A 15,971-nucleotide genomic window follows, 5' to 3' on the forward strand; every position below is an offset into this window, starting at 1 on the left:
CATCCAGTGTGCCATACTAGACATTCCCTCGTGGGTGCAGTTGGCATGTGCCTGGCACCAGTTGTTAAGAGATTGGATACCTAGTAAAATATTGCTTACTCTTACTGAGTTGGTAAGATGCCATTGCATTGGAGGAAATAAAAAAGCTTAGAATTCTAGCTGTCCTCCTGTTTCTGACCATTACATTAGATAGGTCATTCGGTTGCCTTGTAATTTTAGATGCTGATTCGATCAATCGGGAGCCAATCACATGGCAAGCAAAATGCATTTGATTTTTGACTATATAGTACATATCTGGACTAGATCTGTACTATATCTGTACTATATAGTCTTGCCTGCAAAGACTTAGACAGGAGCGTTCATTGGGATTGAATCGACATCGAATGAGGCTGAAACCCTTTGATGTCGCCTGAGACCGACATAATGGGGCGCGCTCGCATGAGAGGCATGTGCGCCCCATTGTATCGAAGCCCCGGCAGCCATCTCCTGCTGCTGTCCGCTCCCTGCCAGTCTCCCTGAAGCAGAGATGGGCAGGGAAGTACCCCGTCCCCGCTGCCTTTGTTAGTGGCTCGCGCGTCCCCATCTGCCGGCCACGCCCCCGCCAGCCTCCGACATGGCTATGTCGCGCTGACGGGCTAGCTGTGGCTGGCTCCATCTGTACCCCCTATAACGGTGCAGGTTTTAGTAATATCCAGGCTTGAGCACAGTTATTTAGTACCTGAGTTATTTTGATTAACCCATCTGCTCAAGCCTAGCTATAACTAAAACCTACACTGTTGGTGTGCCTAGAGGACCGTGGTTGGGAATGCCTGCCTTAGATAGACCTGGACATCGGGTCACATGGGTGATATGACTTTACTTCCAAAATGATGAGAGCCCTGATGAGAAGGTGGGTTAGTGCGACCACCGATACTGTTGTTTGGCTACCGGGCCGTGGAATGGGTATTCATTTCACCCCCATGTATATCGGATACACGTGTGAGCAGCTTTGGCATAACTGCCAAAAAGCTCAGTAATTTCTGGGTTTGAAACATAATTGTGAGTTATTGTGAGCACAGTTGGCCTTGTACAAACCCCTAAGGCTACAGTCCTCTGAGCCCTGGTGTCTAGAGAAACAACAATATATAGTTATGGATGTCTTGCGCTGATGTCGACACTGGTGGTATTCTCTCAAAAGATGAATGGAGAAATCTCAAAGGGGTGTCTGTATCCTACGTGGGGATCATAATTACATATAAACAAAAAGGTACAGTGTCAAAAATATATTAGAAGCAAAATTGTCTCTAGATTACAGACCGCACCCAAAAGAGTGACAGAAAAAAAAGGAGACTGACGTCTCTCTCTCAATGTCCTTGGTAGTGTGAAGGAAACAAAGGTGCTTACAAATAATAAAGCATTCCGAAACCCATCAAGGTATCTTTAAATGTATTTCAGGACCACCACCTTTCTATCATGTCAATGTGTACATGAAAAGAAATGATGCTCACACTCCAGCTTACTGAGAAATTCTGGTGCACGTTTTTTATATCCCGTAATTTCGACTTCCGGTTTTAGGGTATAAAACCCCATTCAGTTCAGAAACAGCTCCACCTTGAGAAAGACGAAACATGGTGGAGGCGCTTTAGGGGAATCCATCTTACCAGGACTCAGGGAGGTTTACAGATGCTCTTTTGGAAACCCGGGTTTCATTATGTCATCTTCTGCTGGTGATACCTACACCCTCTGTCTGGTAGGAGGATAACCTTCATTTTTATTTGTCTGCTGTGTTATTAAAATAAATGTATAACAATTCTGCACCATGGGAAGTTTTGTTCTTATTTTTACATATGCCTTATGGATAATCATAAAGAAACCTTGATGTGTTTGGTCACCAGAATTTCTCACTAAGCTGGAGTGTGAGCATCATTTCTTTTCATGTACGCATTGACATGATATAAAGGTGGTGGCCCTGGAATACACTTAAAGAAACCTTGATGGGTTTCAGCATGCTTTATTATATGTAAGCTACTGTACATGTAAGCACCTTTGTTTCCTTCACACGAAAGGTACCAAGGACATTGAGAGAGATGTCCGTCTCCTTTTTTTCTGTCATTCTTTTGGGTGCGGTCTATAATCTAGTGACGATTTTGCTTAGAATATATTTCTGACACTGTGCCTTTTGTTTACATGTATTATGATCCCCACGCATGGAACTGTGATATGAGGATACAGATACCCCTTTGAGATTTCTCCATTCATCTTTTGAGAGACTACCACCAGTGTTTACATCATCGCAAGACATCCATAACTATATATATTGTTGTTTCTCTTGTTCTTGTATCAGTTATTGCAGTACTGTTTATATAGTGGTTTTGCTGCAGAGGTAGCGCCCGTCCCCTTTGCCTTTTCTAGTTAGAATCTCCGTTACAAGATCGTGTTCCTGCAAAGTTCCGTTGTAAGCATAACCCATAATTTTACAGAGGTCTGTCGCCGAATGGGGTTACAATTTAGGATATTTTGGGTGGCTGAACACTCTGACCCATTTTATCATCTGCACCCGTAACGCTTTTTTCTGCTGGTCAGGGCGCATGCTCTAGAAGAACAGCTTAAAGATCAGGAGCTAAGATCGGACGAGGTCTATAGTGAAGAGACGCGCAAACATAGAGATGAACTGCGCAAGATGGAGAATGACCGCAGCTACAAGTTGAGCATTCTGAAAGCCAGGTAATCTCGGTAACTTGGGCTGTAGCGTTGTTCTTACTCCCCGCTAGATCCATGGAGTGTGAACAGAACCCTGCCTGATATGTTCTGACCGTGCATCAGGAATATATCGCTATGGGGCGCTGTCCGCTATGCCAGCTTTTAGGACTATACTGTAACAATATTCGGTTATTTTCTGTAGAGTTCAGGAGCTGGAGAGTGAAAACCTGGAGCTTCGGACTCAGCAGCCGGTGGGAAAGGCCACATTGCAGAGACTGGAAGAGGTGAGCAGAAACTTCTGTTTATTCTTATCCAGTTACTATTCGGGGTCATGTATGGTCATTCATATGGCTGGGGGCAGAGAGAGAGCCCCGTGTATGGGGTCTGGGTGGAGAGAGAGTAGCGCTGTGTATAGGACAGGGTGGAGAGAGCACCGTGTATGAGATCTGGGAGGAGAGAGTAGCGCTGTGTATAGGACAGGGTGGAGAGAGCACCGTGTATGAGATCTGGGAGGAGAGAGTAGCGCTGTGTATAGGACAGGGTGGAGAGAGCACCGTGTATGAGATCTGGGCGGGGAGAGCGTAGCGCTGTGTATAGGACAGGGTGGAGATAGCGTTGTATATGGGAAGGCGCAGAATAGAGTGTGCTATGTGTATGGGGCATGATGAAGCGAGCACTGTGTATGGGGCTAGATGATTAGAGCTCTGTGTATGGGGCTGGGCGATGAGAGCTGAAGTGGTTTGGGAAATAGAAGGCTATTCTGAGATTTACAAGACCAAGATATTCATTCCCGGAACCTTCTGCAGGAGAGGGACAGTTTGCAGGATCAGCTGCAGGAACTGCAGCACCAGCTATATGAACACCGGGAACAGAACAAGAAGTTGGGAGGCATACTGAATAAGGAGAAGTTCAAACAGCTATCCGAGAAGGAGAAATGCCAGGAGGTGAGTGTGACCAGACACACACCCCCCCCCCCCCCCCCCCCCCCCCCCCCCCCGTGTTCCCCTAGTTCTGTTCTCCAAGCTCCATGACTCTTCTCTGCCCTTTGTTACCTTACCATCCTAGGTGTCCCTCCGATTACATCGCCTCTTGGCTATGGCATAGCATTTATCACCTCCACCAATGTCCCATCATGTGGCTGACTCTCCCTGGCTCTACATACAGGAGGGTTGTTATTATTATACACCAGGAAGTTTATCCGACACTCGGCTACAGACCTGATAGGGATCTGTACTGCTCTGTGTCTAATCTCTGGGTGCACAAATCATTTCCAGCATGTCTGTGCCCTCATAGAACCTCTGGGATTATATGAAGTGTTCTGGAGAATGTGTCTTTGTGCATCAGTCCGTAGGACGGGCACCGGGGGGGTGTGATGGGGAATATAAATGACTCTAACAGCCAGACATGCTGGACCCTAGTATTTATTCTGTAGCTCTATCAATTACTAACATATGAAAGGACATTTCGGTACTTGTGTATTATCACAGCGGCAGGCTACGCTACGTTTTGAGCGTAGTCCGCTTCGTGTCCCTGCGGCAGCCCTGCGTGATCACCGTACTGTCCCTGCGAGCTGCAGCTCCGTCCCCGGCGTCCCTGGCAAGGGAGACTGACAGGGTTAGGGGTTCGGTAGCGCGTGCATCTCGTGCACAAAGGGGGGGGGGGGGGGGCGGTGCACAAGTGCATCTCATGCACAATAAAGGACGCAGGTCGGGAGGATGCGCATTGCGTCACTTCGTGGGGCTCGCCACACTTCGGGCTGATTTAGATAGTGGGGGTGTTTCAGGAACACATTCACACCTGTCATGTCAGGCATACCACTGACTGACTATGCTAACTACATAAGCTCCGGTTAGCCGCAAACGTACGGACGACGCTGGCCGCGGTAACACAACGCTGATACGGACAGGGACGCTGACTACGCTGGTCGCTGGAACACTCTACTGATTATGACAGGGACACTACGCTGACTACATAACTGCCGCTGTGATAATACACAAGTACCGACATTTCTACTGTAAATACAGAGCTCTCAGGCTCTCCAGATATTGTGCACTTTTTCCAATAGCCAGTAGGTGGCAGTATTTATTCTCTTTTGTAACTTTTCTATGCAGATCATGCCTTTTATATGGTATATTTCTTAATTATAAGAACTTGGTACCGATAATTATGGCAGTATGAAATTAAGGATTTGCAGGGTTTAACATGAAACACATGCCGGTATATGGGCTCGCTATGTAATCGCTAATGCAATGACTCCTGGTTCAGGACTCAGCTGTGGTCATCAGACTGCAGTTTTGTGAGCGGCCATTCCAGGGGAGGGATTCTACACATCCCACTCCTGGAAAGTTTTGCAAACCATAGAACATAGGCTGCAATGGTGTTAGACTGGCAGGACCGAGATGAAAAGCGGCAGGATGTCGGTGTCCCAGCCAGCAGGAAGAAACGTCCTTCATTAGGATAATAGATACCATGTGAGCCGCTCAGAGCGGTATGGTTTAGGTCAATGCCGGATACACAGTATTCATCATTGAATAAGATGTTATATTATTTACTCTTGGCGAAGGGAACATATTAAGTTACAAACTGGCAGAACCACTTTGTTCTCTCTGAATGCACGTTTACTGTTTGTACTACTAACATGTTACAGACAGTTTTGTATTTACCAAGCTATCCAATCGCTGCACGGTGCAGGATTCTGCCTTCCAATGACTTGCCCTCATATATCTTGTAGGTTATCTCCCATTAGAACACCTGGTACTCTTTACCTAGAACGGCGCCCACGATGTCCATCGCGGTCATCGGGGGTAAAAAATCGCGGCCATCGCATGCACTAAAAAAACGGGTGCGACGCGATGCCCGCGATTTCCCATAGGGATCAATGCTAAAAGTGTGATTGGACGCGATTTTAGTGTTCAATGCCTCAATGCCCGCGATTTTTCCATAGGAAACCATGTTAAATGGGCCACAGAGCCCTAATAGTCTGAAATGGCCCCCACAATTGTTAACGCCACCCCACGATCAACGTGAACCCGAAGCGTGGCGAGTGGCGGCGCTACGCGTCCTCCGACCTTTTCATACCCCCACTATCCACGTCGGCGTGGAGTTGAGAATAGAATAGTGTAGCGAGCCACCGAGCCCGAAGCGTGGCGAGCGCACGCGGATACCTGTAAAGCCCGCGAAGGGACGCGTTTACCTGTGAAGGTATCCGCGTCCCCTCGCGGGGCTCGCTGCGCTCGCCACGCTTCGGGCTCGGTGGCTCGCTGCGCTCGCCACACTATTCTATTCTCAACTCCACGCCGACGTGGATAGTGGGGGTATGAAAAGGTTGAAGGACGCGTACCGCCACCGCTCGCCACGCTTCGGGTTCACGTTGATCGTAGGGTGGCGTTAACAATTGTGGGGGCCATTTCAGACTTCAGGGGGACTATTTGGGCTCTGTGGCCCATTTAACATTGTTTCCTATGGAAAAATCGCGGGCATTGAGGCATTGAACACTCAAATCGCGTCCAATCACACTTTTAACATTGTTCCCTATGGGAAATCGCGGGCATCGCGTCGCACCCGTTTTTTAGTGCATGCGATGCCCGCGATGGGCGCCGTGCTAGGTAAAGAGTACCGAACACCTTTCCCAGCTATATTTGATTACAAGGCAGAGTATAATCACTGCGTAGCGAGCAGGTTAATGCCTTTCCCCGACGAAACCCCAAACATCAGACGAGGGAGCGAATTTGGACCGCACCGAGCTGGTCGAAATAACCACCGTGTTCCTTTTTTATTAGGATTACCATAGTTTTCCTTTTTGCGCTAGCAATGATGAAGCGTCATAACACACAGGAAATGATGTCACTACTCCGGGCAGAGCGGTCATGGACTGACACACTGCTACCGACGGAAACGTTATGTGTCTGCACTGACTGCAGTGAAATCCCACCCTGCCAGGCAGTGCCCCGAGTGTCCCGTTAGAAGGGAAATCTTGTATTATGCAGCATTTTTCCACGCACACTCAGAAAACAATATAATACTTGTATGGAAACATTTACAGGTCTCTATAGATCCTACAAGGGGGCCTTTCATGGTAAATATTTAATGTTCAGTGGTCACCTCGAACGAGAATACATATTTGTCACGATGTCATATGAATGCAAATTTGTATGCACCAGGTCTGTGGAAATATGCCAATGATGCTGCCCCAGGGATTTATACATCGTTTCCCACTACATCCTCAAAAAAGGACAAAATGTAGGTGTTGCCCATACCAACCAATCACATTCCAGATATATACATATTTTAGAATGTGCTAGTAGATCAGTCCTGGTCAACGTGTGGCTCTCCAGCTGTTGTGAATCTACAAATCCTATCATGACCTGCCACAGTTTTGCTGTTCAGTGATGAAAAGACCTTGGCAGTGCATGCTGGGATGTGTAGTTTTACAACAGCTGTAGAGCCGCAGGTTGGTCATGCCTGTACTTGATAAATTATAGTTCTAATCTTATTGGTCTCAGCAACAAAGTCTGGCTGCGTTGCTCAGAACAGGAAGGCAGCGGCAGCAGGGATGCACTGTACTGCTCGCAGCAGGTCCGGAGATGCGGCGGAACAAGAAGCTAGAGCCTGTGCACCACCGCCCTTACCTTTTATAACCCAGCTTCCTATCCAATCCCTTCATTCCAGGTGATAGAGGAGCTCCGGCGGGAGCTAGAACAGATGCAGCTAATGCGCCTTGAAATGGAGCACAGGATGGGGCTGGGAAATAGCGCCGCCCTCCAGGAGTACAACTGCCGCACCAGGGAGGCTGAGCTAGAGCAAGAGGTCCGGCGACTGAAACAGGTCCGGTTAATATTTTCATTTTTAGAAGCATTGGTAAATTGACCCCTTCTTCATTTATATTTCTGTTTGTTTAGTGTGAGAATGTGTTGTACTAATTTATTTATTTCCTTTTCATCGCTTCCCAATATTCGTAGTAACTTTCGGCATGTTCCGTCTCCATGTGCATCTATTGTAGTACTAAGGGCCATCCTAATATATAAGAACACTGGGTAGCTGCCAAGGGCCACATGGATCTAGGGGTCTCTGTGCAAGGGTAGCCTGGGGTAAATGGCTGTCAGCATGACAACTGATGGATGACTGAAGTTATCCACCAATTAGAGTGCAGTATTTTCTACCCGTGTCCCAGCCTGCAGTCAGACAGTGATTGGCTGTCAGCTACCTGACTTGTGGTTGGCTGTGGCAATCCATCAATCAGTGCTGACAATCATTCACTGTATGGAAGCATGGGCATGTTGATAGTTGGGGCGGAACCACAGGAGGGGTAAGTTATTTTGCTTATTTTATTTATTCCCATGAATGGGTGGTTTGGGGTCACAGTGCATTGTTTGACCAGTGCCTACAATGCTGTTAAGATGGCTCTTAAAATGGAAACTTATTAAAGGTAATGTCAGTGTTTAACACCTTTGCCTTCATTCTTTTGTCACATTTCAACATTTTATTTACGGAATTATTTTTATTTTTCTCCTTGTAGGAGCAACGGGCTCTCAAGGAGCAGAATGAAGAACTGAATGGGCAAATCATAAACCTCAGCATCCAGGGAGCCAAAAACTTGTTCTCCACAACCTTCTCGGACTCTCTGGCTGCTGAGATTAGCAGCGTTTCTAGAGATGAGGTACGGATGGCGTTGGGGTCCATAGTGATGCTGCGCTATTTCAGACGAGATAGATTAGTGCACATGGGTGGCGGTTAGCGTTCCAGGGATGAAATACAGAAGAGACGGTTTGGTGTTATTAGTAACAATTAAGGTCTCTGTGGTGGAAGATTGAGGTTTGTGGTGGTTTGTTTCCAGCAATCAGGAAGATACAGTACCAGTGGTTAGAGCTTATTAGAGATGAGGTGTGGACTATACAGTTACTGAGATATACTATTTAGTGATTTCTAGAAATGTGGTATATTATATACTAATTAATGGTGCTTTCTAGAGATGATTTATGAATAATGGTTGAAGCTTTCTAGAGATGAGATATAAAAGATACAGTTGGTTTGATCTTTCTAGAAATTAGCTATGGAAGATACTAATGGTTTGAGCAGGGGGGGGTTGTTTGGTGGGGTTTTTTTTCTGAAGTATGGAAGATAGTAATGGTTAGCGCTTTCTAGAGCGGAGATATGGAAGCTAGTGATGGTTAGTGCTTTATAGAGATAAGCTATGGAAGAAACGAATAGAGCTTTCTAGAGCGGAGATATGGAAGATAGTAATGGTTAGCGCTTTCTAGAGCGGAGATATAGAAGATAGTAATAGCGCTTTCTAGAGCGGAGATAAAGAAGATCATAATAGTGCTTTCTAGAGCAGAGATATGGAAGATAATAATGGTTAGCGCTTTCTAGAGCAGAAATATAGAAGATAGTCATAGCGCTTATGGAAGAGGGGAGATATGGAAGATAGTCATGGTTAGCGCTTCCTAGAGTGGAGATATGGAAGATAGTCAGGGTTAGTGCTTTCTAGAGCGGAATTATAGAAGATGGTATTAGCACTTTCTAGAGTGGAGATATAGAAGATAGTAATGGTTATCGCTTTCTAGAGCGGAGATATAGAAGATAGTAATAGCCCTTTCTAGAGCGGAGATATGGAAGATAGTCATGGTTAGCGCTTTGTAGAGCGAAGATATTGAAGATACTGTAGTAATAGTGCTTTCTAGAGCAGAGATATGGAAGATAGTAATGGTTAGCGCTTTCTAGAGCGGAGATATAGAAGATAGTAATAGCGCTTTCTAGAGCGGAGATATGGAAGATAGTAATGGTTAGCACTTTCTAGAGCGGAGATATAGAAGATAGTAATAGCGCTTTCTAGAGCGGAGATATGGAAGATAGAAATTGTTAGAGCTTTCTAGAACGGAGATATAGAAGATAGTAGTGGTTAGCACTTTCTAGAGCGGCGATATGGAAGCTAGTAATGGTTAGCGCTTTCTAGAGGTGAGACATAGAAGATGGTAATGGTTAGCGCTTTCTAGAGTGGAGATATAGAAGATAGTAATAGTGCTTTCTAGAGCAGAGATGTGGAAGATAGTAATGGTTAGCGCTTTCTATAGCGGAGATATAGAAGATAGTAATAGTTAGCTTTCTAGAGCAGAGATGTGGAAGATAGTAATGGTTAGCGCTTTCTAGAGCGGAGATATAGAAGACAGTAATGATTAGTGCTGTCAAGAGATAAACTATGGAAGAAACTTAGTTAGAGCTTGCTCAGGCTTTCTAGAAAGGAGATAAGGAAGACACTTAATGGGTGTAGCTTTCTAGAGATGATTTATGAATAATGGTTGAAGCTTTCTAGAGATGAGATATAAAAGATACAGTTGGTTTGATCTTTCTAGAAATTAGCTATGGAAGATACTAATGGTTTGAGCAGGGGGGGGGTTGTTTGGTGGGGGTTTTTTTCTGAAGTATGGAAGATAGTAATGGTTAGCGCTTTCTAGAGCGGAGATATGGAAGCTAGTGATGGTTAGTGCTTTATAGAGATAAGCTATGGAAGAAACGAATAGAGCTTTCTAGAGGTGAGACATAGAAGATAGTAATGGTTAGAGCTTTCTAGAGCGAAGATATAGAAGATAGTAATAGCGCTTTCTAGAGCGGAGATATGGAAGATAGTAATGGTTAGAGCATTCTAGAACAGAGATATAGAAGATAGTAATGGTTAGCGCTTTCTAGAGGGGAGACATAGAAGATGGTAATGGTTAGCGCTTTCTAGAGTAGAGATATAGAAGATAGTAATAGTGCTTTCTAGAGCAGAGATGTGGAAGATAGTAATGGTTAGCGCTTTCTAGAGCGGAGATATAGAAGATAGTAATAGTTAGTGCTTTCTAGAGCAGAGATGTGGAAGATAGTAATGGTTAGCGCTTTCTAGAGCGGAGATATAGAAGACCGTAATGATTAGTGCTGTCGAGATAAACTATGGAAGAAACTTAGTTAGAGCTTGCTCAGGCTTTCTAGAAAGGAGATAAGGAAGACACTTAATGGGTGTAGCTTTCTAGAGATGAGGTATAAAAGATACTTATGGTTAGTGTTTCCTAGAGATGTAATATGGAAAACACTAATGGTTACAGCTCCCCAGAAAAGATCCAGAAGATTAGGATCATCTAGTTACATTAGAGATGGAACAGTTAGGGCAGATTGTTTTTCTTACTAAAGGAAGATATAGGTTGGTGCTACTGGTGATGGTTTACAGAACCAAGGTCTGATGGTTATCGCTTTCTAGTGATGTGGAAAGAGACAGAACAATGTTACTAATGATGATTATACAATAATGATTCCATAATATTTACGGTCACATACCCCTGGAAGGCATGTGGGTGTATTATCTCTTGATATGTGCAGGACAGCCATGACCACCATCTTCTTACATTGCAGCTTATGGAGGCTATTCAAAAACAAGAAGAAATCAACCTTCGGTTACAGGATTATATTGACCGTATCATCGTGGCAATTATGGAGACCAACCCAGCCATCTTGGAAGTGAAGTAAGTTTAGATAAAGCATGGAATGGTACTGTATAGGGGAGGGTATAAAGTGCTGTGTCCATCTTTTAATACAATACAGCCTTTTGTGACTTTTTCAAGATCCAATGTACTGATTTGGGCCATACACACTTGGCGGCTTTGAGCTGAAAACCGCTGAAAACAGCAAGTTTGAGTGGCTTTCAGCTCAAAGCCGCCCACTGTGTATGGGCCAGCGATGAGCGCTGCTGCGTGCTCCCGCATCATCACTGGGAAAGCCGCTCATCTGTTGGTATTACTAGCAGATGAGCGACTTTGAGGACGGCTTTGCATAGCACTGCGCTATACAAAGTTGTCCTCCCCCTACTGATGGCACCGGGCAGGGGGAAAGCAGCTCAGTGTGTATGCAATGAGCCGCTTTCCCCCCAGTGATGATATCGATCATCGCTGGGCATAATCGCCCAATATGTATGGAGCTTAAGATTTACACTTCAAGGGGAAGAAATACACTACAATATAAGAACTCCCAACAGCATATGGGGATGAATGCACAAAAGGTGGAGTAGCCATAAAAGAGTAATCAGCGTTTAGTTTTACAGAGCGTGGCTTTATACAGGAAGTAGACGAGCAAGGTCATTAATGATTTAGACACTTTGCGGCTGAACCTTTCTCTTTATTGCAGAATACATTAACACCACAAGTTGTCCCAGAAGGAGACTCCGCTCTGCCTGTGATCCGGAAAGCAGAGAAGGCAGACGTGAGCGCTGGACAGATGCACTCGGGCTTATCCAGAAAGCTCTGCTTTACGAAGATCTTGAGCGTCGATAGGGATTGTTGCTGTGCGTCGGGTCTGGTTTTTTCTTGTCAGAGAGAACATTGCACAGAGGGACTCTATGGCTTCTGTACAGCTTCATTGTGGCTAAGCGGAATGTACTGCAGTCACCCTAGATCTCTGAGGAATGTACTGTACCACCACGAAGACCCAGAACACTGCTTCTCGTCTTCATGGGTAGTGCCCAGCTCAACATTTCCATTTATATGCAGAGTGGATAGCTTTGGTGGTTATTGGACTACGGACTTAAAGGCCTATGTGTGTCTGTATACTTGTGTCAATGCACAAATGTATATACTGTCTTGCACATTTACCCTGTTGGTAACTACGCACAGGGGGGACTCAGAATTAATAATGTTAACCGTTATTCGCATTCGTTCTTTGTAAGCTCTTTATCATGAGACCGCCCCATCGTAACATCATCCTTGTGAGTTGTGCTTTACGGCAGAGGCAAACCACCTGTGGCTTTCCAACTGTTGCAGAACTACAAGTCCCAGCATGCATTGCCAACAGCTGGACAGCCACATTTAGCACACGCCTGCTATATTTAAATATTTTCTATAAAATCGTCATACTGCATAAAGGAACAGGACGGTAACAGTCTCTTTCAAGAATCCCTGAGGATCTTACTGTGTGTGTGCCTGTTATTTACACAATATCCGTGCATTGCACACTTGCTGGGAGGTAATAGTGTAAATGCAGTACATGTATAATGTCTCGTAAACGTATATACATGACTATATACGCACCACAGTAGGTTCCTAAGGTGGTTCTGTGACCAACATCCAAAACATCTGACTCGGTGCCGCGTTCTGATCAGCCTGTTCCGGCACGGAGGGGCTGTAATGACCTGCGAGTTAGGGAGACTTTGTTCCCTTGCTTTCTCCTCTTTTTATATGCAGAGAAATCGCATTTTTAGACACTTTTAAAGAAAGTTTCTATATGTGTATGTACAGAAGTAGATACAAATAAAATATATATATATATATATTGATCTGTAAATATACAGGTTACAAGTGGACGGGATCCCCCTGGGATGACACATTCCTGTTGAGTCACTGGATTTTAAACCCATCATGGCCAAGGGGACAGCAATGCAATCCAGGGCATATTAGGGTGAGCAATTCCCACCCAGTGGAGTCGACATGTTTAAACCGCCGGTAGAAATGAGTGATGTCCCAAAGACGTGTCTCCAACTTTGTGCACAGTTGTAGGATGGCGGCCATTTGCCTGAAGACTGTTTCATTGGAACATGCAATCAATTTAAGAAACTGGGGTGATTTGGTATTCTTCCTCTGAATTGTGTGACCCCTCCAGCTCAGTGGATCTGTCCCCTTTCCGTTAGGCCATGTTACACGTCCCTGTAAATTATTATTATTTTATTTTTATATTATTTTGCTTTATCATGTTATAACATTTCAGTTGCTCAATGAGAAGTGGGGCACGCTGAGACTTAAAGATTGCACTGCCACTAGAGGGAGCCTGTGTACAACCAGATAAATTGTGGATTTATTGGTGAATTTAAAACCTGACACAATAATATTGGCATCCAAGCTGACGAACGATTGGCTTTTATTTTGTGCCGTAATGCCGGCCTGATCCGATGATCGACGATAAAATCTCAAGGACAAATTAATCTCTTTTACAAAGATATATCATTAAATTATGGCGTAAATTAATAAGTCTTGCACGATTGCTTTCAGTAAAGATATCAGTGTTCGCTTTCACAGAGGAAATGTTATATATTGTTTTGACTTGGTTTAAATCAGGCATGTCCAACCTGCGGCCCTCCAGATGTGCTAAAACTACACATCCCAGCATGCCTTGCCACAATTTGGCTATTAGGGAATGCTAGAATGATGGCAATGCATGCTGGGATGTGTAGTTTTAGCACATCTGGAGGGCCGCAGGTTGGACATGCCTGGTTTAAATGAACAGAAATATACAGTGTATCTACGTTCTGCCGCGAAGTAACATTTCTGGCATCTTAACCCTTTGAGTGTCAACATCTCTGTGAGAGATGTTCCAAATGTTTGCTAAAAATGCCAGCGTCGCTCCCATTTGTTATATAAATGCAAATAAAAAAATGTGTAAAAAAAAAAAAAAGAAGATTATATTTCCTGTATAAGGTATAACAGGATTATTATAATGAGTGGAAATGTTTTACTTAGCAATTTTCACACCTATTTTGACAAATTCACTTGGCACTCAAAGGGTTAATCAGGGAGCGGTGGTTGAAAGTCTTAAATTGCGTTGTGTGGCTGACCAAGCAGATAATGCTATGGAACTTGGATGAACAGTTTCTGTATAAAGGATCATTTGTTTAATTTAACTCTGAGATTTGTTTCGTTATCTTTGTGTATTTTCAGAAATTTCTGTTGAGGAATAAAACCTGTTTGATTGAAATACAGTAACATTGCTGTGTGGTTTGGGTGTTTCTAGGGAACCAACTGAAGACCTGGTAAAATCATGTGGCCCCAGGGTGTATGGGGCCGATTAACTGTCCTTTCTTTGGCCCTTATTCTAGTTGATTCGGTCGGATGCGTATTTTCGGACAGGAACCGAGTGCTTTTAGCCCCGCCTTCCGTACAGATCGCTCACACCGTCCGAATGCGGTAAGATGCCGACCGAACGGACCGCGAGTGGATTTTTTATGTGAACACCTCCTCCATCTGTGGGAACCTCCCCCATCATTCGATGGTCGCCGACCATCGAATTCTGGACCGAGTGGTCAGGCAGCACCGAGTGCTCCAGACCACTCGGGCATTTCTCCGTGCAAAAGCAGGGATATGGGCGGGCAGCTGGCATCCGGCTATGTCATATGTCCGCCCCCCACACGTGCGTCATGGCCGCATTACCATACATACGCCCAGCGTTTTCATGGGAACGCCCATGAAACGCGGGGCGTACGCATATGGTAATGAGCCCAAACAGCCCTTCACTCCCCTCTCCACCCCCTGTTCGGATTGTTCCGACCGTCCGTATTCGGACGTGCACGGCGTTCCCACATGCGCAGATACGCCTCTGCACATGCGCAAACACCAACCGCCGGCTGTAGACCAGAGAGCAGCAATTACAGAAAAACGGTGTTCAGCCCTGCATTAGACACTAGGGGCAGATTTACTGTGTTTTGGGTGGGAGTTTAATTGGAAATGTCACTGGGTGTGAATCATTAGGCGGGGTGTGTTATAGGGTTCCAACAGTCGGGATCCCGACTGGCCGGACTCAGACAGCATGGCGAGCGCAACAAAGCCCCTTGCAGGCTCGCCACCGATTCTATTCTCCCTCATGGGGGTCTTGGACCCCCACGAGGGAGAATAGCCAGTGGCCGTCGGGAACCAGTCTGTCGGTGTTTTAACAGTCGGGATCCCGACATTGGGTAAATGAATGTCGGGACCCCGTCCGGCACCCATTAGGCTGATGCTAGGTACACACCAGAACGATCATGATCATGAGATGATCGTACGATGTGTTTGAGCACACAATCTGATCACAATCTGTATCCAGTTGAATGGATCGTTTACAGATCCTGGCTGCAGCCGGTAGGATCTCCAGAACAACCAAACGACCAGCGGGGACGCGCATCGGATTGAATTCGGATCTAAATATGGCAAAACATGCCCAGTCTACATACAATCAGTTGAGATTGCATCGAACTTGGGGGAATTGAGGCCAAATTGTTCTGGTGTGCACCCTACATGACAGTCAATCGGTGGACAGGTGAAAAAGGTGGACACTGACAAAATGTCGACACACGCTAAAAGTCGACATGGAAATGGTTGATATCAGTTGAGATTGCATCGAACTTGGGGGAATTGAGGCCAAATTGTTCTGGTGTGCACCCTACATGACAGTCAATCGGTGGACAGGTGAAAAAGGTGGACACTGACAAAATGTCGACACACGCTAAAAGTCGACATGGAAATGGTTGATACGTGAAAATTTTTACGTGACATTTTTGGTGTCTCTGTCGAAATCTGTCAACATGGACA

The 15,971-nt window shown here is 45.2% G+C and overlaps 1 protein-coding gene across 3 annotated transcripts in view; it reads left to right on the forward strand.

Annotated features, from left to right (window-relative positions):
- Window positions 1–14,393, forward strand: part of RAB11FIP3 (RAB11 family interacting protein 3) — a 76,242-nt gene extending 61,849 nt beyond the window's left edge. For all 3 annotated transcript variants that reach the window (XM_083152902.1, XM_083152900.1, XM_083152901.1), the window contains 7 exons: window positions 2,563–2,703; window positions 2,882–2,963; window positions 3,486–3,623; window positions 7,348–7,503; window positions 8,195–8,335; window positions 11,062–11,171; window positions 11,830–14,393. In XM_083152902.1, the coding sequence (XP_083009028.1) occupies window positions 2,563–2,703; window positions 2,882–2,963; window positions 3,486–3,623; window positions 7,348–7,503; window positions 8,195–8,335; window positions 11,062–11,171; window positions 11,830–11,839 (778 nt within the window). In that variant the 3' untranslated portion in view covers window positions 11,840–14,393. The remainder of the gene's footprint in view (window positions 1–2,562; window positions 2,704–2,881; window positions 2,964–3,485; window positions 3,624–7,347; window positions 7,504–8,194; window positions 8,336–11,061; window positions 11,172–11,829) is intronic.
- Window positions 14,394–15,971: the final 1,578 nt, after the last annotated feature.

Source organism: Crinia signifera, chromosome 7, assembly GCF_055691185.1.
Source record: "Crinia signifera chromosome 7, ASM5569118v1, whole genome shotgun sequence".
In the NCBI taxonomy this organism is placed as follows: Eukaryota; Metazoa; Chordata; class Amphibia; order Anura; family Myobatrachidae; genus Crinia; species Crinia signifera.